Below are 25,567 nucleotides of genomic sequence, written 5' to 3'. Positions count from 1 at the left end.
TGGCACCGAGCGAGGCACCGAGCGCTATGGGGGAGGGGTCCAGAACCGAGATCAGCCCCGGTGAGCGCGGCTCCCACCGGGAATAGCGGGGCCGCTGTGGGGCAGAGCGGCAGCTCCGGGCTGGTCCCGGCAGCGGGGGGAGGCTGGATCCAAGGGTTCCAGTGTGGGGGCAGAGCATCCGCCCTGGGCTGATCCCGGTAGCGAGGGATCGGAGCATCCCAAGGGTGGATGGATCCAAGGCAATAGCGGCTCCCCTGTGGGGCAGTGAAGGATCGAAGCATCCCAAGGGCAGTTGGATCCAAGGAGCCCGCCTTGGGGGCAGAGCACCAGCACTGGGCTGATCCCAGTAGTGAGGGATTGGAGCATCCCAAGGATGGTTAAATCCAAGGATTCCACCTTGGGGCAGAGCACCAGCACTGGGCTGATCCCGGTAGTGAGGGATTGGAGCATCCCAAGGATGGTTGGATCCAAGGCAATAGCGGCTCCCCTGTGGGGCAGTGAATGATCAGAGCATCCCATGGGCGGTTTGATCCCACCTTGGGAAGCACGTGGTGCTCTCTCCAACCCCACTGTGCGGGTGGGATGGGGATAGGGGCTCTGCCTCTCTCTGTTGGACATCCCCATGGTGATGGGGAGGAGGAATCCCAGCACACCAGGTGCTGGATCCACAATGCCCGGTGCTCTCCGTGGATTCATGGACCATATCCCTCTCCCCACACGCACACAGCCTCTGCTTTGCCCCCCCCTTGCAGCACCGCAGCCTTCATGTGAGAGATGGCGAATGCCGAAGTGAGCGTCCCTGTGGGTGATGTGGTGGTTGTACCAAGTGACGGCAACGAAGGGGAGAACCCGGAGGATACCAAAACCCAGGTGATCCTGCAGCTCCAGCCGGTGCAGCAAGGGTGAGTCGGCTCTTCTGGGAGGTGTGGGGTGGGATCAGGGGGATCCCAGTGGAATTCTGTGCTGGGGGAACCCACCGGTGCTGTGGTTTCCAGGTCTGTGTTGGTTTTGTGCAGGGAGAAAGACCCCAAAGGCTTTGGCGTGTGTCGCTGCCACGGGGCCTCTGAGCACTGCAGTTGTCCTGTGGGGATAATGTGGAAGCACTTGTAGAAGCAGGGAAGCAGAGAGGTGCTGGTGGTGCTGCCCTGGCCATGCATCCTCCTGCTCTCCCTCTTCCCTCTCCAGCCCAAGATGGGGTTTTGCCACACTGCAGCTGCTGGATGTATATCCAGACCCATATATGCATCCATGGCAGCATTCCCAAAGATAATCCTCTCAAATACAACAAAACTGGGATGTTGGAGGGTAGCTGGGCTGCTGCTGCAGAGAAGCAGCTGCCACCAGGCTCGTAGCAGTCATGATGTACGTTTGATGCTCCAGTTGGATAACAGCCACATGTAGGCATGGCAGCAACTCTTCCCTGCATGCCCACCAGTGCTGCAGTGTCACACAGGGCTGGGAGAAGAAATCCTGGGACATTCTGCTCTGCTTCCTCCTGCCTGTGTCCAGAATGGGAGGAGAAGGCACCAGGAAGCACCACTGCAGAGCTGCTTCCTGGCACTGGCAGTGGGGAGGGTGCAATGCCAGGGCTGGGAACACCTCTGCCTGTCTGAGGCCTTGGGATTCTCATTGTGGAAGTGGATCAAACAGAATCCACCTCCCTGGAGCACAGGCAAGGAAGAAATGGCAGGAATGTGTAGCCCCGTGCTGTAAAGCTGAATCCATCGTTTGTTCCTGGATCCCTGCTTTCCCAACAGGATTTACCAGGAGAGCTCCGAGGCCAGTGCTGCCGTGGTGGCTGTTGAAACCCACACCATCCACAAGCTAGAAGAAGGGATCGGTGAGTTCCTGCTTGGCATGGGCAGAATCCCCTCCTCTGCAGGGCTGGTGGCTCCAGTTCGTCGGGCTTCCTTCTGGCTCTGCCCCTGCAGATGCTGTTTCCCAGGCATGGATGTGGGTGCAGGGTCTGGGCATAGCCTGGAATAAGAGTCTGCTGTTACTGCATGGTCTCAAAGTCCTGGAAGTGAGCTCCTGGCTCTCCTGCAATGAATGGTAAGGGCTCCCAGGGGGTCCAGGGGAGCCGAGATTTCACTCTGGCTGCTGGCAGGCAGGAATGCTGGTGAGGAGGATGGTGGTTGTGTCTGCACTGAGTGCAGCATCACGCTCTGCTTGCTGGCTCTGTGCTGAAGGAACAGCCTGGCACTTGGGGTTGGATGTTTGGAAGAGCCGAGCTCACTGGCTCCAAGTGCTCCCTGCTATCCTGGGGAGTGAGTGGGAAAAGGCTCCTGGTATTAGGTGCTGTCACTAGATCTTGGCTACTCTTCTGCTTCCTGTGTGGGGTGTGAGTCTTTCAGCGTGTGAAGAGAATGTATTAGCAGGAAGTAGCTGTTCCTGCTGCTAAAGAGAGACCAGAGAAGTCTGAGCTTCCCATTTGAGAGCATTTTGTTTCCACAAGGACTGTTCTCCCTGACACATCTCCCCTTGTCCTGATAGATGAGCTGCCTTTGGAGCGGTGCTAGATGAAAAAGCACATGCCAGTTGCTGTTAGTGATTGGAGAAGACCAAGAGAGGACTGATCCTGACCAAGGATCTGCCCTTCTTTTGGTTCCTTGAGTGCATCCTGTGAGCTTTCAGCTCTCACCTCATGGGACTGGATCCTCTTGGGTGGATACTTTCATTTTCCCCCCTTCCTCCTCCCTTAGACCCCAGCAGCATCGAGGCGAACGAGGAGATTGAGATCGCCTACCCCATCACGTGCGGGGAGAGCAAAGCCATCCTGCTCTGGAAGAAGTTTGTCTGCCCAGGGATTAATGTCAAGTGTGTGAAGGTGAGGGAGCTTTGCAGTGGGTTCCTTCGCTGCTCTCAAGCTCCGGAGGCTTGAGCTCTGCAGGACTTCCTTGTGAGCCCTACCTTGGAACTGAGCGGCTTTGCAGTGTGCGGGGTTCTGAGTGCTGATAGAACAGCCAAGGCTGAATCCCCAGTGGGAGCTGCTGAGGCTCAACAGGAGCTCTCTTAGTTCCTGGAGCAGGACAGGACAGCTGAGTGAATGCCTGTGCCAGGCAGATGTTGCTGGGCTGTTTGGTGGAACAGGAGTCTCCCTTAGTGATCTCCGATGTCCATATTCCCAGAAGGAGATGATTTGGTTCATGCTTCCTAGGAAAGCCTTCAGGGCTGTTCTGAGGTAGAGCTGTGTGGTTCCAGTGCCGATGGTTCCAGATCCAGTCTGGAGTTAGAAGCATTGCAGCGGCAAGGGGGTGGGAGCTAGGAGGGATGTGAGAAGCAGCTCCTCTTCCTGGGTGGAAGTTGGGGGTTAGGTGACTTGTGGGTGGCTGTGCTGGGTGCTCCATTCCACACTTGCAAAGTGATGTTACCCTCTTTGCTTGTCTCCTTGGCAGTTCAATGACCAACTGATCAGCCCAAAGCACTTTGTCCACCTGGCTGGGAAGTCCACCCTGAAGGACTGGAAGAGAGCCATCCGCCTCGGAGGCATCATGCTGAGGTATTTCATTTGCTGAGCACTGTGTCCAGCTCTGCTTCCATCGCTGCAGGTCCTGAGCAGCACTTGTCTGCATCAGGAGCTCTTCTGGAGCCTCACATTACTTGGCTGGTGCCTGCAGAGAGCCTTGGTCTGTGGTTCAAGGCCACCATTCCTCCCCCTGCACAGAACCACCCTTACCTGGGGGACCTGTGAGGGGTAAAACAGGGCTGGAACCCTGTCTATGAAGCTGGGGATGGCTTGTATTTGCCATTTGAAAGCCCTGCACTACTTTGTGTGCAAAGAGTCTCCCATTCTCCATCCTTCTCATGGCCTCCATAGCATTCCTATGTGGAATACTCCCTTTAGTCTGAGATTTGAGCTGAGCTTGGTCCTCTTCCCCCCTCCCTGCACAGGAAGATGATGGACTCGGGGCAGATTGACTTCTACCAGCACGACAAAGTGTGCACCAACACTTGCAGAAGCACCAAGTTCGATCTCCTCATCAGCAGCGCCAGAGCACCAGTGCCGGGGCAGCAGAGCGTGGTGCAGACCCCTACATCAGCTGATGGTAGGAGACCACTCAGTGCCATGGCAGTGTCCTTGGCACTCCTCTTCCTCCTTGGACTCATCAAATCAGGTTCAACCCCCACACCAGTCACACCATCCCTGGCAGTGTTCAAGGCCAGGTTGGACACAGGGGCTTGGAGCAAGCTGCTCTAGTGGAAGGTGTCCCTGCCCGTGGCAGGGGGCTGGAACTCGATGAGATTTAAGGTCCCTTCCAACAAAAGCCAGTCTGGGATTCCATGATTCCAACTGCAAATTCCCAGTGAATCCTGTGATTCTGAGCAGAAAGTGATCTCTTTGCTGAGGTTAAGGGGGAAGAACTACTCCCAGCTATACCACATCATTCAGCTGGGCAAGGTACAGCTCTGTAAGGCCCTGGGTGAGTGAGGTGGCAAAGTCATCCATAGGCTAAGGAGAGCCTCCTGGAAAGCACCATGGTGAAACCCTAAAGTGACTGCACATTGACTTAGTCCCAGGTTTGACCTAGAAACAGGATACAGTCAGCTCTGTTTCCCTTCTATAAAGAGCTCAGCCCCTGACTCTGTCATCTGAGGGGCTGAGGGGGGTGGAAAATAAAGCAGGGTTCAGCGCTGGCCCCGCATGGGCTGCAGAGGGAGCTGATATCTCCTCTCTGGCAGGGAGCATCACCCAGATTGCGCTGTCAGAGGAGAGCATGGAGGAGGGCATCGAGTGGAACTCAGCTCTGACGGCTGCTGTCACCATGGCCACTGAGGAAGGCATGAAAAAGGACACGGACGAGATCTCGGGTGAGCTCAGGCTTCTTCTCAGCTGTTTTCTTCCCCTCTTCTGGCCTGTAAGAAGCTGAAATCCTGACAATAAGGAGAGTTGAGGCAATGCCAGAGCTGTCTCCCAGCCCCTTGGCTTGTCCCAGTGTTTCCCAACTGCATCTCCTCACTGCTGCAGGCAGGATTGGACTCATTTTGGGGGGGGTGGCATGACATATCCACCCCAATGGCCAAATTAGAGCTTGTCTTGCAAACTCACTCTTCCCTGAATGGTTTAAGTGGGGGAAACCACCAAGTGCTTGTTTATGTTTGACTTCTTTTTCCCTCCTCTCCTTGTGCCAGAGGACACTCTGATGTTCTGGAAAGGAATAGCTGATGTGGGGCTGATGGAAGAGGTTGTGTGCAACATCCAGAAGGAGATAGAAGAAGTCCTAAGAGGCGTCCAGCAGAGGCTGGGTCAGTCTCCTTTCCAGATGACAGGTAGGTGGTGAGCCACAGCCTCTGCCTCTGCCCTGGGGCAGCTGCAGGCAAAAGCTGAAGTGAGAGGGGTCCATCCCTTGGACCAGAGCTGTCCCAACACTTCTCTGTGCACTTCTCAGTGCAGGCTACAACAGGTCCTGCCCCCTCACTTGTGGCAGAGAACCTGGTTTTGGGGCTGAACCAGAGGATGGAAGTGATCTGGCTTAAAAATAACTCCTCTTTTTAGGGTTATTTTGAACTCAGCTCAGTTCCCTAATCCAGTTCAACCCCTATGAGCTCAGGCTTTGGGCACCTCTTGCTGGGAGAACGTCCACAAAGCCCCAGCCTTCATTTTAGGCAGGGTTATTTGATGTCTTTCCTAAGTTAGCTTTGGCTAACATCTGGCACATCTTTATGTCAGGGGGAGCTTTTTGGAGCTGGGAGTGATTGAAGTCAGTAGATTCGAATAGAAACTCTGCAGAGCTGTCAGTGAAGCTGGTGTCAGTGCATGGGGGGATGGTTTGGAGGTGGAGAGCTCATGTGTATCTCTGGGATTGCAACTAGTGCTTTCATTTGCAGCAGTTTTGAGCTGCTTGGGTGACACATCTCTGGGTCTTTAACATGGGAATGGGGTTATTGAGGCCTGGGATGTCAGAGGGATGAGGGAGCTGGGTCTGCCTTTGCCAGCCAGCTCTTGTGGAAGAGCAGAGAGAGTTGTATGTGAAGCAGCAGCAGGGTTTTGGTGTGATGCAAGCATTTCTTGTGGGACCCGACACTCATCCCATGTGCTTCCCTTGCAGATGCTGCAGTCCTGAACAACGTTGCCCACACGTTTGGCCTGATGGACACGGTCAAGAAGGTTCTGGACAACAGGAAAAACCAGACAGAGCAAGGAGAGGAGCAGTTTCTTTACACTCTGGCAGGTACAGCCTGGGAAAGGCTTCTCCCCTGGGGAGCTGATTTCCTTCCATATACCCCCTAAATGAACCATAGTTGGGTTCTTTTCAACACATGCTGCCCTGAAACAAACCTATCCTGATCCCTTTCCATCCAGGGCTCGAGTGGAATTTCCCCTCTCCCTTACCTCACAGTGAGCAGTTGCTTGAGGGATTTGACAGCCCAAAGTCTGTGGTGCCAGGCAGGGTGCTGAGGGTGCGAGTCAGATGCCACCAGCATCAGGCAATGGATGCTGAAGCTCTGAGCTGCTCTGGGTACTGAGCTGCCTGCTCACCTTGGCATGGAGCTATCGTGTGTCCTGCACAGCTTCCCCTGAGCTGAAGCCAATGACCTGACCTGGATTCCCCAGAGCTGCTCACCGTGTCCTGTAGGACCTGTTCTTATCTGGGATGTCCCAGTCCCCTACTGCCCTGGATAACTGAGGTGACCGGGTTACTCCTGACTCCCTGTGTTCACACACACAGGGGTTGAGGGAGATGGTTTCTGATGCAGACAGTCTGTTCCCTGTCCCCAGTGCCTGGATCCTGGGAAGGGCATCCGGCCAAGCTTGGGAAGCAGTTCCTGCTGCTTCCTACCCACTCTCCCTTGTCTGGCTTGGGGGAGCAGAAATACCCAGGAGAGGGAGACAACTGACACAGGGCATTATGGGTTCAAACTCAAACAGGGGAAGTTCAGGTTAGATCTAAGGAGGAAGTTCTTTACTGTGAGGGTGCTGAGGCACTGGAATGGGTTGCCCAAGGAAGCTGTGAATGCTCCATCCTGGCAGTGTTCAAGGCCAGGTTGGACAGAGCTTTGGGTGACCTGGTTTAGTGTGAGGTGTCCCTGTCCATGGCAGGGGTTGGAACTGGATGATTTTAAGCTCCTTTCCAACCCAAACCATTCTATGATTCTATGACTGCTTCTTCCCTATCAGCTGCAAAAGCAGCTCAGGAGAATCTGGTCACCTTTTCCTTTGGTGCAGTTTGATTTGAGTGAAGCATTGAGATGAGTAGGAGCCCTCTGGTCACAAACAGGGGGTTTGATCTTGGTTGTGTTCTCTCTGCAGACCTGGAGCGGCAGCTGGAAGAGCAGAAGAAACTGGCCAAGGACCAGAAGGCGAAGTCCCAAACCATCCAGAACGTGGTGCTGATGCCCGTCAGCGCTCCCAAGCCCCCTAAGAGACCCCGCTTGCAGCGCCCGGCCTCCGCCACCGTCCTCAGCCCTTCCACCCCTATCCAGCAGCCCCAGTTCACCGTCATCTCGCCCATCGCCATCGCGCCCGTCGGACAGCAGTTCTCCGTCGGGAACATCCCGGTGGCCACCATCAGCCAAGGCTCCAGCCCGGTGACTGTTCACACCTTGCCTTCCGGCTCCCAGCTCTTCCGCTACGCCACCGTGGTGTCCTCCTCCAAGACCAGCTCCTCCGACACCGTCACCCTCCACCCGTCCTCCAGCCTGGCGCTGCTCAGCTCGGCGGCCATGCAGGACAGCGGGGCCCTGGCCAACGTGGCCACCGTGGTGAACCCCGTGGAGCTGGTGGCCATGGAGTCCGGGCTCACCTCCACCATCCAAGCCGTGGAGGGCACCTCGGATGATGGGCAGACCATCATAGAGATTGACCCGGCGCCCGATCCCGAAGGCGATGCAGAGGAGGCGGAGGGGAAAGCGGTGATCCTGGAGACGGAGCTGAGGACTGAGGAGAAAGTGGTGGGAGATGGGGAGGAGCATCAGCACCAGGTTCATAACGTGGAGATTGTGGTCTTGGAGGACTAAAAGTGGGGGAAAACGAGCTTCAGTCTGGGGAAAGAGTTGGGGAATTTGGTTTCATTTGAAGCTTTTTTTGATGAAGCATCTTTTCCAGCCACCCCATTTGTTTCCACGGCTGTTTCATTGTCCTGTATAGAATAGAGATAGCTCTAATCTGGGGGGGTTTAAACACACAAAAAGCTGGAGGAACACAGGAGACTTGGCTCTGTGGAGCACTGAACAACACCCCCTGTTTGCAGGGTCCTGGAGAGACTGGATCCGTGCTCACCAGCCCAGCCGGGAGGAACTGGACACTGGGCCCGGAGGGTCACCAAGCCTTGGTGTGACTGTGGAAGGGGACACAGCTTTGGGGTGGACCAGGTACCTCATTTGGAGTTTTCCCCCTGGGAAGGGGATTCTCTCGGACTCATCACTCTCACCTCAACTGGGAATTTTTTATTGTTATTATTATTATTATATTATTGTTAATGTTATTATCCGTGCTCTGGGGGGGAGGCAGTGGTTCTGGTGTCACTGTCCTCACCCTCCCCTCCACACAGGTTGCGTTTATAGCTCCATTGGTTTGGATTTGTTTGCTCTTTCCCATCATTAGTCCATGATCCTTGTCCATATTTCCCAGATGCAAAGCCCCAGGACCTTCTGTCTGGCTCCCTGGATCCCAGTCCCACAGCACTTTTCCCCCCATCCCTTTCCCTTGGTACCACTCCCCACCATCCCTTCAGCCTTTTGCATCAAGGCTCAATCGATCAACTCAAGCTTAAACTCCTCCAATTCCCCTTTTCCCTTCGCTGCTCCACGCCACAGGGACATTATGGGATGTACAAAGCATGTTGTGCTGTCGCTATCCCGGGAACGCTAGGCTCCGGATCGGGACAGCTCCCATTTGCACTGTGTGCTGGGGCTGCTCCGTGCTTGTCGCTACTTGTTGGGTGGGTTTCATTTGGGTTTATTCCTTTCTTTTCCTTCCTATAATCCCTGTGCAGGATTAGAACCAGCACAGGGCTGGAATAACGGGGTTTTCCCTCTGCTTTAGGTGGATTTTGCCCTGAGTCCGGGGTCTCTTTGGGTTCTGCCATGGTGGGAAGAGGGGAAAGAGGTTTGGGAAGGCTGAAGGAGGGGGAGCTGCTTGCCTGGAACTATTAAAGAACACACCATAGGCGGGGGAGGGGGGAGGACGGAAGGAAGATGTGTTTGCCTATTTTTTTTGATTAAAAAGGAAAAGTGGAAAACTGGACCCAGGTTTGAGTGGTTTGTGCAGGGGTAGGTGAAAGGGGGCTCGGCTCCAGCCCCTCAGAGCAGGATGGGGACCCTCTGCCTGCAGCTTTGGGGTGATGCTGCCCGTGGAGGGACACCTGCAGGAGCTGATCTCATGGATTTGGGATCCACCACCACCATATCCAACTGCCTTCACCCCATTCTTCTCCTTTGATTAGGGGGGGACTAGGTCCTTCTGGGGCCCCCCTTTGCCATTCCATGCGTGCAGCAGGCTCTTCCCTGCTCCCTACTCTTGGCTTTGCTTCTTTCCATATTCCTTTTGGCATGCCATGGTCCCCAGGTCCCCTGAGCATGGGGATGGGACCTGTGCTATGGGGGTGTAACAGAGCAGGGCTTCGGGGAGTGCAGCCAATGTGGGCGCCTGGCTCCCGCCATTGTGCTGGGGAGCGCGTGCGGCGGGGCCCATAGGCACGGCTGGGGCTGGAGCAGACGAGAGAGGGGGCGGGCGGCGGCCTAGAGCGTCGACACCCGCCGCGGGGGTTCCACGCCGCGGAGTCCGCCCAAGCCAGCCTCAAAGCCAGCCCCGTCGGTACCGAGCCCGGACAAAGCCGCCGCCGCCCCGCCCCGCCGCGGAGCCATGTCGGCCAGCAGCCTCCTGGAGCAGGTAGTGAGCCGCGCCGGGCCCGCTAGGCGAGCCCGCGGCTTTGCGGCCTAGCGCAGGGCCGCGGCCTTCCCCTCCCTTCGCTTCCCCTTCCCTTCAGGGCCGCGGCTCCATTGTGCGCCGGCACTCACCGCTCTCTGTTCTCTCCTTCCCTGCAGAGACCCAAGGGGCAGAGCAGCAAAGGTGAGAGCATGGGGAGGGGATGGGGGGTGTGTGGTGTTTGTGTGAGTGTGAGTGAGTGTGAGTGCTTTGGGCTCATCCCTTAACGCGCTGCGTCTCGTCCCCAGTGCAAAACGGAGCCGTGCACCAGAAGGATGGGTTGAATGATGATGACTTCGAGCCCTACTTGAGCCCCCAGGCGCGGCCGGTGAGTACCAGCGAGCGCTGGGAGTCGGCTTGGGTTGATATCCCCGCGTTTCCCCATCTCCGTGGGTTGTATTTGGTGTTTGGCAGCTTCCTGACTATCTGTATCCTGCTTTGTATGTGTGTTTGGTTGGTATCCTCGTGTTTCCCCATCTCTATGGGCTGCATGTGGTATTTGGCAGCTTCCTGACCACGTATATGCTGCTTTATGCGTGTGTTTGGTTGGCATCCCTGTGTTTCCCCATCTCTGTGGGTATTTGGCAGTTTTCTGACCATATATATGCTGCCTTTTACCTGTGTTTGGTTGGCATCCTTGTGTTTCCCTATCTCCATGGATGGCTGGCAGCTTCTTGACCACGCTGTGCTGCTTTATCCATGCATTTCTCCATGCAGAAAGCACTTGGTTGTGGTGGGTGAGTGATAAAGGGTTTAGCAGCTGTTTGAGGGTGCAGGCAGTGTTCAGCTCCTTTCTTTAGTGTAACTGCCTTGAAGCTGCTCTTTCAGTCCTGCTGGTGTGGCCTTGGTTCCCTCCTGTGTTTTGGTTCTTGCTCTTTATGCTCTTTCAGTTTTAGCCCAGTTCCTTGCTGCCTTCTGCGTCTTTGCACTGTGTGAGCTCATGCACAACCCCTGTTGCAGAATCACTTCCTGCACTGCACTTGTGCTGCAGGGGCTTTGGGAGGATGTGGTCAAGGTTCTCTCTCCAGGTGGACCAAAAGGGTCTTCTCTTGTTTGACACCAAAACCCTACGTGGGATAATGGTCTTCTTGAGGCCTTTTAGTTAGAACAGCTCCTGAAAAGCACTTCCAGCTCCTTTTCCTCTCACTTTGGATCAAGATCAGCTCTGCTGTTAACTGAGCTTTGCTTGTTTCTCTCACTGAGCATTGGAGAGTGACCCAGAGCAGATGGAGTTCAGCTGATAAGATGGGACAAGCGAGTGCTGGAGATATTTCATTCCCTTTGGCTTCGCTTCCCTCTCCACTTGTGATTAGTCAAAAGGAGCTGTTCAACAAGGGTTTTCCCTCTTTTGTGCTGAAGAAATGAGCCTCCAGAGTCTTTAAGAACCTCTCAGTTCTTCACAATCTTCAGGATTCATTCAGATAACTCCCTGCATTCAGCTCCCTCAATGGAAAAGCTTAATTTCACCTGAATAAGGTGGGAGAGTGTGGTCACTTTCTCAAACCATCAGTCAAAGCAACTGCTTCCCCAGTAGCTGTTATTTCATGGTGGGGTTTTGCCATTCCAGCTTCCTTCTGCATGTGGAGATGTATTTCCTGCCACGTTCAGTCTCCTAAAGAGAATGGAGGTGATAACAGTGTTGGAAACAAAGTGTTTTGCCATATTTTGTATGGATGATGAAGAACTTGTGAAGGTTGATTTTCTCTTTTGCTTGTGTCACAGTGGTAAAAACATGATTTAAAACATGGAAGATTATGGGAGCATGACCCACAGAGGAGCTGCTCTAGGAATACAGCAGGAGCAAGGTTAAACCATCATGTGAACAGTGAAAGGAGCTTTAGGGTGACTTTATCTCAAGCTCTTCCCTGTGAGGGTGCTGAGGCGCTGGCACAGGGTGCCCAGAGAAGCTGTGGCTGCCCCATCCCTGGCAGTGTTCAAGGCCAGATTGGACACAGGGGCTTGGAGCAACCTGCTCTATGGAAGGGGTCCCTGCCCTTGGAATTGAATGAGCTTTAAGGTCCTTTCAACCCAAACCAGTGTGGGATTCTTGCCGTGCTCTCTTGGCTCTCATCTGTGTTTTGACACTCAGGATAATAGCAAAGAAAACCCCAGGGTCAGTCTGGAGAGGGCTTTTTCTGGAGATGGGAAAGGCTGTTACAGCTGGGGCTCTGAGAAAGGAGTGCAGTGCAGCCCAGTGCCACAGAGTAACAGCAGCAGCTCCAGAAGCTGCTCTCACAGAAGCAGGAGGTAACAACTTTGTGAAGTTTCCGGGCTGGAGCTGCTGTCCCAGGTGTGACTGTTACTGGGGAATGAAGTTACTGTGTATTTGGCAGCTGAGATACTAAGTGCAAGCTCAGCAGCAGCAAGGAGTCTGCTTCTGACCCGAGGTGGAGAGGAACAGGGGATTTGAGGAAATAACTGTCTGAAGAGTCTTAGCCGTTGGAGAGGGTGGCTTTATTGTCATGCTGAACAGTAACCTTCAGTTGCAGGGCAGCAGAGTGAGGTGGGGTGTCCCATAGCAGGGTGTAGCTAGTCAGGTAATGAGCAGCAGGAGCCTGATTTCAGATGGGTTAAGGAGATTTAAGTGACCTGACACTGCTCTTGGTTAATATCACTGCTCCATCCTTAGCTGAGCCTCACTGGTGAGCACTGTACAAGTAGTAACTTGATGAATGCTGTGTTAAAGCACCTCATGAAGTTAAACCTGTCACCTCTAAACCTTTCCTAACAAGGGGAGAGAGCTTAATCTGACACTGATAAGGTTTGAGGGAGAAGCCTGTGGAGAGGAAACAGCTACTCTGCCTGGTGGCCTTGGGGTTTAGCTATGGGCCAATGTGTCTGTGGTCATTAAAGCTAATTTCCAGGGGAGTATATTGTTACTCTTATAATTGAACCGTAGAATCCCAGCCTGGTTTGTGTTGGAAGGGACCTTAAAGCTCATCCAACTCCAACCCCATTCCATGGGCAGGGACACCTTTCACTAGAGCAGCTTGCTCCAACCTGGCCTTGAATTGAGGAGTTCTCTTATGAAGAGACTTTGCTTGTTACACGGGTCAGGGTCAGTAGTTGTGCTTTTGGATAGATTGAGCCCTAAAGATTGGCCATTAGTTTGGGTTTAACAGGTCTGAGATCCTTGCTTAGTAAAGTTGTGCTCCTGATCAGATGGAGTTTGGTGTTAACTTGCTTTTGGAACCCCTTTTTTGGGAGAATGGAAGATGTGGAGAGAGTCTCTCTAGAGTTTTGGTGCATTCAGGTACCATAGAAATCTTTTTGGTGTTTTGTGACCAGACCAACCTTGTCTCTGACCACATGAAATAATTCCTATTCATTGTTGTGAAGTGAGGACTGGGTTAGCCCCAACCAGTTGCGTGCCCTTCATTTCCCTTTGCTCTTGTGAGACCCTACTTGGAGCACTGTGTGCAGTTCCGGTGTCCTCAGCATCAGAAGGACATGGAGCTGTTGGAGCAAGTCCGGAGGAGGCCACGAGGATGAGCAGGGTCTGGAGCACCTCCCGTATGGAGACAGGCTGAGAACATTGGGACTGTTCAGCCTGGAGAAGAGAAGCTGCGTGGAGGCCTCAGAGCAGCTTCCAGTGTCTGAAGGGGGGTACAAGGGTGCTGGAGAGGGGCTTTTCATCAGGGACTGTAGCGACAGGACAAGGAGCTGTTCTTGACATGTGAAAGCATGACTCAGAACTGGAGCAGTGCCTGCTGTGAGCTGAGCTTCTAACTGGGAGCCGAACCTGCCTCTCATCTCCTCTGCACTGAGCTGGCTGCTCCCAGCTCCAAGTTCTGGGATGGGAATGGCCATTAGCATGGCTCTGAGTGCTCCCCGGAGGGAAACCCATGACACATAAGTTTCATGGAAGCAAATCTTTGTGATGGCTGAGAGCTCCCTCATTGTAAAATGAGGCATTTGGTTTCCTAACCTCAAGGCTGTTTGGGTGTTAAAAAGGAGATCGAGGCATGGAGCACCTCTTTTCCCTTCACTCTCTGGATCTGAAGCCTGCATGCTTGTGCTGCTGCTATCACTGTCTTCCTAGTGAAACCCTACTGATTCCTCCCCATTCCCAGGTGTTTGTGCCTTCAGCACTGGAGTAGTCTGTTGAAATCCCTGTTTGTTTGCAAGTTCTTGGGTTATTGGGAGCTCTGAAACTTTAAAGAGTGGGGGTAATGCTGTATTCATTGGTCACCAGTTATTAGGCACAATCCTTGCTTTGGCAGCATGCTCCTACTGCACCTTTTCCCTCCATATTCCACTTGTATCTGCATCCTTGTCCCAAACCTTCCCTCAAACACCAGAGTAAGGGCTGATAAGTAAGCTTCATGGGCAAGCAAAGCCCTCTTTAGTAGCAGCTACAAGAAGTAGAAGTTTATTGCTTGAGCTCTGTGTCCATATCCCACGTTGAATCATTTAGGTTGGAAAAGACCGGTAAGATCATTGAGCCAGGAGCACAGAGCAGTCCCATCTCAGCACTGGGAAGTTTGCTGAGCCTCTGTGTATAAGCTTTTTGGGCAATGAAACAGTTTGTAGAGCACTTCTAACACAGGAGGTACTTCAAGGCTGGGCCCTAAGGTAGGGAGAGGTGGGGCACAAAAAGTCCAAGCTGATTTTTATTCATGTTTCTTTAACTCAATTCTCACCATTCAGTGCTTATCGCTTGCTGTATGATGTTTCTTTTTCCTTTCCAGAATAATGCCTACACTGCAATGTCAGATTCCTACTTACCAAACTACTACAGTCCTTCCATCGGATTCTCCTACTCCTTAGGCGAAGCTGCCTGGTCTACAGGGGGTGATCCACCCATGCCCTACCTAACCTCCTACGGACAGCTGAGCAATGGGGAGCCCCACTTCCTCCCAGATGCTATGTTTGGGCAGCCAGGGGCTCTTGGCAGCACTCCCTTTCTTGGGCAGCACGGCTTTAACTTCTTTCCAAGTGGGATTGACTTTTCCGCTTGGGGGAATAACAGTTCTCAGGGACAATCCACTCAAAGCTCTGGCTATAGCAGCAATTACGCCTATGCCCCGAGCTCGCTGGGGGGGGCCATGATTGATGGGCAGTCAGCTTTTGCTAATGAGCCTCTCAACAAGGCCCCTGGCATGAACACCATCGACCAGGGGATGGCAGCTCTGAAACTGGGCAGCACTGACGTCACCAGCAGCGTTCCCAAAGTCGTCGGCTCTGCTGTTGGGAGTGGATCTATCGCCAGTAATATCGTGGCATCCAGTGCTTTGCCTCCGGCTACTATCGCTCCTCCAAAGCCAACCTCCTGGGCTGACATCGCCAGCAAACCAGCTAAGCAGCAGCCCAAGCTGAAGACCAAGAACGGCATTGCTGGCACAAGCCTCCCACCGCCTCCAATAAAACATAACATGGATATTGGGACTTGGGATAACAAAGGCTCGGTGGCAAAAGCCCCGGCACAAGCCTTAGTGCCGAACATGGCTCAGCAGCCAGCCCAGGCCTCCCCCCAGCCTGGGGGGCAGCAGATCACTCCCAGCCCCCCAGTGGCACCGGCCTGCAGTGGGCAGCAGCCCCAGCCCCTGCCCGTGCCGCAGCCTCAGCTGGCGGTGCCGGTGCCGGCGGCTCAGCCCACCCGCTGGGTTGCCCCTCGGAACCGGGGCAGCGGCTTTGGTCAGAACGGGGTGGATGGGAACGGTGTGGGGCAGGCTCAGGCCACGGCTGGTTCTGCTCCTTCGGAACCTCACCCCGTTTTGGAGAAGTTGAGGTCCATCAACAACTACAACCCCAAGGATTTTGACTGGAACCCGAAACACGGCCGGGTTTTCATCATTAAGAGTTACTCGGAGGACGATATCCACCGCTCCATTAAATACAACATCTGGTGCAGCACGGAGCACGGCAACAAGAGACTGGATGCTGCCTATCGCTCCCTCAATGGGAAGGGCCCCGTGTACTTACTCTTCAGTGTCAACGGTAGCGGTCACTTCTGCGGAGTAGCAGAGATGAAATCTGCTGTGGACTACAACACGTGTGCAGGGGTGTGGTCCCAGGACAAGTGGAAGGGACGCTTTGATGTCAGGTGGATTTTTGTGAAGGACGTTCCCAACAGCCAACTGCGGCACATCCGCCTAGAGAACAACGAGAACAAACCAGTGACCAACTCCAGGGACACTCAGGAGGTGCCTCTGGAAAAGGCTAAGCAGGTGTTGAAAATCATTGCCACCTACAAGCACACCACCTCCATCTTCGATGACTTCTCACACTATGAGAAACGCCAGGAGGAGGAGGAAAATGTTAAGAAGGTAACTTTGTGTGTCTGTCTCTGGCCTCGACCCAGGCTTGTAAAGGCAGGGGCTTGTCCACAAGCTTGGTGGGCATCCCTGTGCCTCATAGAAGCTGCCACCCCAACCTTCAGGGTGGGAATGGGCGCTAGGGCAGAGCAGTGTGAGGAGGCTTGCCCAGGCCCTGCCTGCAATCCACTGCCCTTTGGTTGCTCTAAATCTCCTTAGTGCTGGAATCCACACACGCTGTATTCCTGTGCTATTGTCAGCTCCTGGATGGGGACAGTTTGAAGTAGGAGATTTGGGGGGGGGGGGGGTATTGGGGAGTTGTTAGGAAACAGCCACTTAATCCATCCCCTACTCACTGTTGAGGCAGTGTCACAGATGCTTCCCACCACTTGGAGCACAGTTCCTGTTCCTCCCCAGGCAATCTATTCCTATGCTTCATTACCCATCCTCTTGAAGGCTTTGTCTAATGCCCAACCTACATTTCCCTCACTGCAGCTCAGGTCTGTGACTGCTTCTCCTCTCTCTGGTGAGTGCCAGTGGTCATTCTGCTCCTCCTGGCAGAGCTTGGCTGGGTCTGAAGCCGGGGTCTGAAGCCTGCAGCAGCGCTGGCTTGACCATCAGCTCCAAGCCTGCTGTCATTGCTTCATCAACAGGAGGATTGCTACTTGACATGAGTCTTACTGGCGTTGGTCCCCTCCTGCTGAACCTCCCCATCACTGAGATCTGGCTTGTATTTGATCAAAACAGTCATTAAAATGAGCATTAGCAATACCTAAAGGCACGATAAGAAAACTGGAGAGGGACTTTGAGCAATGAATACAGGGACAGGACAAGGGGGAATGGCTTTAACCTTCCAGAGGGGAGATGGAGATGGCATCTTAGGAAGGAATTCTTCCTTCCATGGTTTGAACAGAGAAGCTGTGGCTGCCCCATCCCTGGCAGTGCTCAAGGCCAGGCTGGACACAGGGGCTTGGAGCAAGCTGCTCCAGTGGAAGGGGTCCCTGCCTGTGGCAGGGGTTGGAGCTGGGTGAGCTTTAAGGTCCCTTCATCGTAACCCAGAGCACAGCTTTTGGCTGGTTTGCCCATACACTGAGGTGATCCCATTCTGTACCCAGTCCCCTGCCACTTGCAGCACTTGAAGCAAGGATGTAAGGGAGGAAGCAATCCATTGCAGGCAGTCAACTTGCTTTTTGTGAGAACCTAGATATTTTGTATGCCTTCACATCCCTAAATAGTTCCACTTTGGTATCCAGCCTGTCCTCAAGTGGTGATATCCCTTTTACTAAGGTTTGGAATGCCATCAGAGATGTAGTTGTGTGCAGTGCATCTTAGAAAGCAGGACTTCTCATATGCTCCAGGTCTGACTTTAGGCAGACCTTGGCATAGTGGGAGAATGGAAGAGATAATATTGCTGATGGATGGATGGATGGATGGATGGAAGGAGTTAATCCTGGGTAAATGGCATCAGGTAGTCAGCAGAAGGAAGAGCAGCAGAGTGGGGAGGTAGAAAGTGGACAGATCAATGGTTTCTTCTACTGGAAAGCTGCTGCCTTTGCAAGTTGTGTTGCCTGAACATCAGTGGGATATTAAAACCATGGCTTAGCGATTGTCTTAGCACTGCAAACCATCTTTATCTACTTTCCTGTTGCATTTTAAAGGGTCCTTCTCCTTCAGTGTCTCTTGGGGATGTGCTAGCATCTCGGGGCAGAATGATGGACATTCAGTGCCTGCTGAGTGATCGAAGTGATATGGATTCCAGTGTGGCACAGTGCAGCAGCAGTGTTCTTTGGAAGGAAACTTAGTCATCCATCTCTGGAATCCCCAGGCAAGGAGGGGGTCTGGTACATAACCCCTTGGTGTGTGCTATTGGCCATATACTCAGTTGGTTGCAGTATCTCCCTTGGAGCATTTGGGTCAGCCAGGTGCTACCACTGCTACCAGGTCTTTTGTCTCTGCCACCAGGCTTTGGTGACAGGATGTTCGTGTTCCTCATTCCTTGGAGCTGAAATGGACAGGTCAGGGTGGAAAACACTGAACTCATGCTCTTGCTCATCCTTTGCTGTTGCCTCTGTGCATCCTGGCCCCCGAGGCTGCTCTCAATCTGTTTGGAGATGGATCTCTCTGCTCTGCTTATCCAGTGTTTAAAAAAGTTGGATGTTCTCCTGATCCCAAATGCTGAAGCTGACTCTCGGTGTCATCCTACCTGGAGCAGGTTAAGACTCCTTGAAACCCGTAGCAGCAGCTTTCCTGATAGATCACATCACCCCCTTGCTCCCTGTAAGAATGGCTTGCTCTTTAAGAAACCCAAAATAACTGCCACCACCACCCCCAGCCCACAGTAATGCTCTGGGATTTCTGGGAATGGTGCAGTGACCGTTTTGGATCGGGATCTGCTTTCACGTGCAAGGTTCACAGCTTGTGTCTTGTGGAAAAGCGATACATGTGAACTCTAAAGGAAGTTAATGGAGATTCGTTCTGCCATGGATTGAGATACTTGGCTCCTTGTAGCTTCAAGGCATTTTGGGAAGCGTATCCCATGAAGACCAACACTGCTCTGTCTCTTCTCGGCTTGGAGCACTCTGCTCTCAAGTTTGCCCTTGATTCAAGCCATTCTGCAGTGGGACTTGAATCAGGATGAGCTGTGCAAGATGGGGAGGGGGTTGTGGGTGTTTCCATGCTGGGGTATCCCAGGAAAGACTGGATTCCCGGATTGGAGCTGCTGTTCCCAAACAGGAGCTGCTTTGTCTCTGTGCTGCCACCATCTGCTGCTTGAAGGGGAGTATTCATAGTGGCAAATGTCACTGCTCCCCGTAGGAAAGAGAACTTAAGGGCACACTAAGTGGTGTTTTAGGAGCCTGTTTGGAGGTGTCAGACTATTTCCCACTTGCTGTAAAGAATGAATGCTTTGGGGGGTGTTTTGCAAGGGTCTTTATTTCTTTTCTTCCTCATTTGTAACCTCAGAGGGGAGGGGAGAGCATATTCCCTGCACTGTTCCAGGATATGCTGACGCTGTCTTCTGCTGTTATGGTCATCCTGGTTAGTGCTGCCTTTGCTTTGGCTTTACCATATCCACCAGGCCAGTGGTTCTGCCTACAAGGCTGGCTTCCTGAACATTGCACATCCAGGCAAAGCCAAGTGTTTCCTGTGACAGCAGAGGAATTCTACTTGCACTCCCAGCTCCTTTCATTCCATGCTCCCAACCAAGGCGATTTACCTTTTCCTGCTCCAGATCTTGCCCACAGTGCAGTTTGATGGATGCACCCAGACACAATTCCCTTGCTTCAAATACCCTCCCCCGCAATGCACACAGTTCCTTTCTGTTTCTTTCCAGGCCTTTTAAATACTCTGCATCTGAGTCCATGCTCATGGATTTGCCCAGCAATAGAGGCAACAGAAAACAAGCTGCTCCTTGGAGTTTGGTACAGCCTGTTTGACAGAAGGACGTCTTTATGCTTATGACAGTTTTAAGGCAGCACTCCAAAGCCCTTTACAGCATCCTTGTGTGGTTTTGGTTGTGTTCTAGCTTTGGTTAAGCAGGAGAAGTTTATGTCACATCCTGGCCTTAAGAACTGATTCCTTACTCATTTGGTGTGGGCAACACTTGGTGTCCCTTCTCAGCCAGGTCATCTTCACCTTGGCTGGGTGAGTTCAGCTCCAGCTGGCAGTACCCTGAGCTGATCCTTCTGGATATGTTAATTGCCTTCATGCTGAGGGTGCTGAGGCCTTGGTACAGAGAAGCTGTGGCTGCCCAATCCCTGGCAGTGTTCAAGGCCAGGTTGGACACAGGGGCTTGGAGCAAGCTGCTCTAGTGGAAGGGGTCCCTGCCCTTGGAACTGGATGAGCTTTAAGGTCCCTTCCAACCCAAACCATTCTGTGACTTCAGATTAATGTCTCTCTTTAAGACATTGTTCTTCTCTGGTTAAAACTGCCTCTGGGTGGAGGGTTTGCAACTGCTTTTAGCTGAAAGAAGATGCTTTCTTCTCTTCTGTCTCATGTGAAGTGTTATGTGACAGGTACTCATTTAGCAAGCTGCTTGTTCTCTGCCCTGCAGGCATTTTCACTGCAGTTAGTGGAGTCCCCTCGTTTGCCTGGATGGTTTTGGTTGTGCCTGGCTGTACCATCTTCTGGCTTTTGGGTCATGAACCAGTGCCTTGTGGCACCAAGTGCTGGCCTCCTGCCACAGAGCAGTGCCACCCTGCTTGTATGGATGCACAGTCATCCAGGCTCTCACAGTATTGGCCTTATCCAAGCTGATGACTCAGGCAAATCCATCTCCTCTTCTCCTCTCAGGAGATGCAGTATTGGGTGTATGTGTGTTTGTTGCAGCATGAAAGATTCCTGTTCCCTGCATGAGTTTTGCCCTGTGGGACATGGTTCTCTCTATAGGAGGGTAATTATACATGTTTCTTCATGTGATCAAGTGCTTGGATCAGGGATGCGAGTTGGCCCCTTGGGGGGGTCTCTAGATGTTGGGCTTTCCTCCCAGTTGGTTTTGCTTCTTAAACCAAAAGGTATTTCCTGCTCTACCAAAGTCACTTTTATGTGTGTATCTCCTGCCTTCATTGTTGGGGGTGAGCTCTGTTACGTGACTGGGAGGCAGGATGAAGGTGTCTGAGCATAACCACATCACTCTGATTTTCATCCCCTTTCCTAGGTGAGACAGGCAGGAATGGAGCTTTCCTCCCTTAACTCTGCTGGCTTTTGAAGGCTGACAACAGGAACACCTCAGGTTGGGGTTATAAATCCCAAGTGAGGACTTGAGGCTCTTTGTGATGAACACAGAAAGGGATGCACCATCCTTCACTTGTGCATCCATCACTTGTGCTGTGTCTGGGCACAGCTGAGGCAATGGGCTGCTCTGGCTCCTCATCTCTGAGGCCTTGGAGACGTGGGCACATGGAAATCTGTGCTGCTTTGCTGCATTGCAAACACACATGCTGTGTGTGACAGGCAGTGGCTTTGGGAGGAGAATTCCAACAGCCAAATACCGTATCGTGGGCAAGTGGGGCTGTTGAGCAAAGGCTGTAATGACCAAGAGTGTGTGTATGTGTCTTGAGGCCAGGATTTGCTTGCTGGCTGCCTCAGCTCTTTGGGGAGTGATGCTGGGAGTACAGACTGGACTCCAGTGACGTGATCTCATGCTGTTCCTCTGTGGGGGAGTGATGCCTTTTGCTTTAGGACCCTCTCACTTTGAAGCTGAGGTTGTTTCCTGGCCCTATGGATGTCTTTGGCTGGTCAGACAGGTTCAAATAAACCAAGTTGATCTGCTGCACAGCTCTTGGTTCTTCTCCAGACCCTCTCTTTGATGATAAGCACCTATTTCCCCCTCTGGAGCGTGGCAATGAGATCCTTACCTTTGCCCAAGAGGTGTTGAGGTTCAGTGTTGGTTGTTAACCAAGGTAAGAGCCTCAGAACAGATTTACCACCTCTTGTCATCTTTCTGGGCCCAACCTTATGGGCCTTCCGCTGTTGGGAGCGTAAGGAGAAAACTCAATCTCTCGTCTGTCTTTCCCACCACCTCCTTCGGCTGCAGTGATGAGGACTGGGCACGGGACATTGCCACAGCCCCGGGGACTGCGATGGTGAGTGGCAGGAGAGCTGTGATAGATGGAAGCAGTCTGAGCTGTTTCCCAGTGGATCAGTCTCCCATGTGGATCAGTAAGACATGGCTCAGGTGTAATGAAAATGAAGTCAAAACCACTTCCTGATGGCATCTCTTTGCTCTCCAGGGACTAGATACCAGGGCAAGGCCCGATGTGTGCATGCAGATGCTGCTCTGCCCTCTCCTGGGCTGTCGTGGAGCTGTAGGTTCTGTCATCCCACAGCCCATGATTTCAGAGCAATGAGTATAATGGCTTCAGGCTGAAAGGGAGGAGATTGAGATGAGCTCTTAGGAGTTCTTCCCTTGTGAGGGTGCTGAGGCGCTGGCACAGGGTGCCCAGAGAAGCTGTGGCTGCCCCATCCCTGGCAGTGCTCAAGGCCAGGTTGGACATGGGCTTGGAGCAAGCTGCTCTAGTGGAAGGGGTCCCTGCCAGTGGCTGGTGTTGGAGCTGGGTGAGCTTTAAGGTCCCTTCCAACCCAAACCATTCTATGAGCCAGGAAGGATGCATGTTTACAGCATCACTGACCTTTGCTGTGTGTTCTTGTAGAGCTGTTTGCTTCTTTGCTGTGATTTGGGTGCTCACTTGATACTCCCTAACACCCCAGGGACCAGGATGTCCTCACGGGACCTGTGGCAGTTGGGCTGGGGAGATGAGCGATTGTGAAAGTCCTTCAGGCCCTGGCTACGTCTGTTTCCATGCAGGAGACAGCAAGCTCCTGAGGATGCTGTTTGCAGCCGTGATGGAAGGGAGCAATAGTTATGGGGCAAGCTTGAAGAGCAGGAGGTTCTAAACAGCATACTGGGTTGATAAAAACTGGGCTATGATCCACCCTGAAGTGAAGATGTTCACTGTGGTCCCCTCTTTAGCATGGGGCCATCTGCTCTAGCCTCTTCTGAAAGTGATGTCTTTACTTTCCCAGCAAGAAGTGAGTAATCGGGGTCCATCTGCTCAGCTATGGGGTGATGTGCACAGTAGGACCCTCAGCCACCATCTGCAGCCAGCCCAGGACACCAGGACATGGTCAGAAAGGGGGTGGTTGAACCTGGCTGCAGCTTATCCCATATTTTCCTTGGGAAGACAGAGGCGGTTGGGGCTTCTCGCAGCAGGAATGGGTCACGTTGCCTTCTGGCCTTGGTGAACGGAAGGGACTGAGCCAGGCAGCAGGGGAGGAGCAGGACTTGGCACCTTCCTTCTGGTTTCCGTCCTTCTTTTTTAGCTTCATGCTCAAGACCAGCTTTGCTTCCACCTTTGCACTTTGGTTTTGCTCTTGTGCAGTGATTTGGGCAACAGATTTGAGCAGACTTAGTGGAGAAAAGTCAACTTCATTCCCTTCTATGCGGGGCACATGTTCTTGAAGAGATGTGTGCTTTCATCTACCTCTCTCCTCAGAAGCTGCCCATCTGTACATGGTATCATGCAGGGCTCATGCAGAGGCTGGACTGAAGCCTGGCATGGATGAGCATCCGTCCTTCGAGCTGGATGCAAGGCATCTATTCTTAGCAACCTTCTTGGCTTGGTTTCTAGCAGTACACAGCTATCCATGCTGTTAGCCCAGGATGGAAGCTGGAGATGAGCTCTCCCTGGGTTTAGCAGTGCCAGAGGACACTGTTCCTTTGAGTGACCTGCATGCTTCTGGAAGGGAAGGTGCCTCTGCCCACCAGGTTAACGTGACATGGGGCAGCATCCTGACCTGAGACAACGGCTCTGAGCTCCATCGGTGTTCCTTCTGAGGGGCAGAAGGGAGAACCCACATCTCACTCTGCCAGGGGCACCTCCTGTGTTGCTTTGCTGTGGAGGTGGGATGGGCTTGGCATCTCTTGGGGCTGGGGAAGGTGGTGTTGATTCAGCTGAAAATGGCCCTTGGAATGCAGGCTGGCAGCATCTCTGGAGCCTCTGGGGTAATGTGGACACACTTGTGTGCAAAGCCACTCTGTTAAACCAGAAGAGACCAGCACATGGTCCTTGGCACAGAGAGGATGTCACAGCCCTTCCTGGGTGTATGTGGTGCTGTGCTGCCTCCTGGGGCAAAGGCTCATCCGGAGAGATGGAGATGGCTACCAAGGGGGTGGAAGGAACCTCCTCTGCATAGAAACATCCTCTTTCTCCAGAGAAGGGTGCTCCATCCCTGGCAGTGCTCAAGGGCAGGTTGGATTTGGCTTGGAGCAACCTGCTCTAGTAGAAAGTATCCCTGCCCGTGGGGCTTTCTGGTCCCCTCCAACCCAAACCATCCCATGATTCCATGGCTTTGGTGGTGTGGGTCAGGGTTAGGATCCAGATCCATGTGTCACAACGATGGGGTGTGCAAACAGGGAATTCCAACTGCTCTCATCTAACGTCCTCTTCTTCCCTTTCGCAGGAACGCCAAGGCCGGGTGAAGTAAATGGCCATTGCCTCCCCCCAGAGACTGCAGCAGAGATTGCATCCCAGCTACCTGCCCCCGAGAGAAAGAATGAGCAAAACAGCCCAGAGAGAATTAGGACTTCTTTGGTTTGTCTTAATTTCATTGACTTCAAAGAGACCTTTTCCAGTCTTTCAGTTGCAAAGGAAAAAGGATTGGAATTTCACCAGACATAGGACTTAAAAACCACAAAAAGGACAAAAAAAAAATCCCTTCTAGGTAGAGTAGAGGTAAAAACCTGTCCCTTTTTTTTGGCTTTGGTTGTGATTTCCCAGCAGCCGCTTTGGGTTTTGTCTTTTTCCTATGTTCTTTTGGGGTTTTTGAGGCCCACAAGTGGCATCTGCCTTTTGGTTTCCTCTCATTTTTAAGCCCCAACGCTTCCTTTCCACCCCTTTATGCCTCCTTCCCCTCGTTCTGCCATTTGCACTTGGGACACCACTTGGAACATCCAGCGCTGCAAGTGGAATAACGTTGGTTCTTTCTTCCCCCCCTCTCCCCCCATCCCATGGCCTGGAAGAGGAGGAATCCAAGGAGGAAGTCGGGGGGTTGGCCTAAGAAGAATGGAAGATCAGTTGTCCACAAGGTTGTGTCTTAAAGGTGGTTCATTTTCTCCTTTGTTACTCCAAAGTCAAGCCCTAGGAGTCCTCGGCGATGTTCTTGTGCATTATACAGATGGAGTCTGGATTACTTTGAGTTTTGGAAGCTGAGACCAGTGGTAAAAACATGTTTTGGTTACAGGAAGATGAATTTTGAACACACACGAAAAGAACAACTCTTGTAAACTGTGTAGTGAATCTGTTCCTTCAGTTTCTTGTTGAGCCGCTGAGGAATGGGCATTGCCTTTCTTTTCACCATTAATCACTTCTCAATAATAAACGTGAGATCCTGTTGAGCATCACTGGTGTCTGCTCCTGCCTTCCCAGCACTCCTTGCCCCAGGGCAGTGCCTTCTCTATCCCCTCTGCATGTTCAGGGCACTCTTAATTCCCTCAAGTTCCCATAGCCTGGGGAAGTTGTGGATTAGAATCCTTGGGTTGGGTTGGAAGGGACCTTAAAGCTCCTCCAGCTCCAACCCCTGCCATGGGCAGGGACCCCTTACATAGAGCAGCTTGCTCCAAGCCCCTGTGTCCAACCTGGCCTTGAACACTGCCAGGGATGGGGCAGCCACAGCTTCTCTGGGCACCCTGTGCCAGCGCCTCAGCACCCTCACAGGGAAGAGCTTCTGCCTAAGAGCTCAGCTCAGTCTCCCCTCTGGCAGGTTAAAGCCATTCCCCTTGGCCTGTCCCTGTGTCCCTTGTTTAAAGCCCCTCTCCAGGTTTCTTATCACCTATTTAGGTATTGGATTATCTGGCTCCTTCAAGTGTGTGAGTCAGAGACCCGTTTGTATCCCAGATAAGCTCCCTGTGGAAAATTGCTGATGGTCAAGAAATCACAAGGAGGAAAAT

At 52.8% G+C, this 25,567-nt stretch overlaps 2 protein-coding genes across 3 annotated transcripts; both read left to right on the top strand.

Moving 5' to 3' along the window:
* Positions 1–477: 477 nt before the first annotated feature.
* On the top strand, positions 478–8,397 carry GMEB1 (glucocorticoid modulatory element binding protein 1). 2 transcript variants are annotated; one of them, XM_057415050.1, is made up of 10 exons: positions 850–902; positions 1,758–1,840; positions 1,932–2,052; positions 2,703–2,827; positions 3,396–3,499; positions 3,892–4,046; positions 4,681–4,809; positions 5,131–5,268; positions 6,048–6,170; positions 7,250–8,397. In XM_057415050.1, the coding sequence occupies exons 3-10, from the start codon at positions 2,046–2,048 to the stop codon at positions 7,954–7,956; spliced, it is 1,488 nt and encodes a 495-aa protein (XP_057271033.1). In that variant the 5' UTR covers positions 850–902; positions 1,758–1,840; positions 1,932–2,045; the 3' UTR covers positions 7,957–8,397. The 2 variants fall into 2 exon arrangements, with proteins under 2 accessions (XP_057271032.1, XP_057271033.1); XM_057415049.1 differs by lacking the exon at positions 1,932–2,052 and having other exon boundaries at positions 478–902.
* A 1,215-nt stretch (positions 8,398–9,612) lies between these two features.
* On the top strand, positions 9,613–25,021 carry YTHDF2 (YTH N6-methyladenosine RNA binding protein F2). The gene is made up of 5 exons (XM_057415047.1): positions 9,613–9,829; positions 9,985–10,009; positions 10,114–10,193; positions 14,557–16,134; positions 24,082–25,021. The coding sequence occupies exons 1-5, from the start codon at positions 9,803–9,805 to the stop codon at positions 24,103–24,105; spliced, it is 1,734 nt and encodes a 577-aa protein (XP_057271030.1). The 5' UTR covers positions 9,613–9,802; the 3' UTR covers positions 24,106–25,021.
* Positions 25,022–25,567: the final 546 nt, after the last annotated feature.

The sequence above is a fragment of the Pezoporus wallicus genome, unplaced genomic scaffold, assembly GCF_028554395.1.
Source record: "Pezoporus wallicus isolate ANWC-B61680 ecotype Strahan unplaced genomic scaffold, APGP_CSIRO_Pwel_v1 contig_9561, whole genome shotgun sequence".
NCBI lineage: Eukaryota > Metazoa > Chordata > Aves > Psittaciformes > Psittacidae > Pezoporus > Pezoporus wallicus.
Note: the sequence above shows the minus strand (reverse complement) of the source record. Positions and strands in the feature narration are given on the sequence as shown.

What these genes read in the sequence shown, in the direction of transcription:
- GMEB1 (XM_057415049.1), top strand. Translation starts at nt 775, where the DNA reads ATGGCGAATGCCGAAGTGAGCGTCCCTGTGGGTGATGTGGTGGTTGTA. An exon ending in CTCCAGCCGGTGCAGCAAGG is followed by an intron (nt 903 to 1,757) that starts GTGAGTCGGCTC and finishes CTTTCCCAACAG; the next exon opens with GATTTACCAGGAGAGCTCCG. An exon ending in TTAATGTCAAGTGTGTGAAG is followed by an intron (nt 2,828 to 3,395) that starts GTGAGGGAGCTT and finishes TCTCCTTGGCAG; the next exon opens with TTCAATGACCAACTGATCAG.
- YTHDF2 (XM_057415047.1), top strand. Translation starts at nt 9,803, where the DNA reads ATGTCGGCCAGCAGCCTCCTGGAGCAG. An exon ending in TGAGCCCCCAGGCGCGGCCG is followed by an intron (nt 10,194 to 14,556) that starts GTGAGTACCAGC and finishes TTTCCTTTCCAG; the next exon opens with AATAATGCCTACACTGCAAT. An exon ending in AGGAGGAAAATGTTAAGAAG is followed by an intron (nt 16,135 to 24,081) that starts GTAACTTTGTGT and finishes TCCCTTTCGCAG; the next exon opens with GAACGCCAAGGCCGGGTGAA.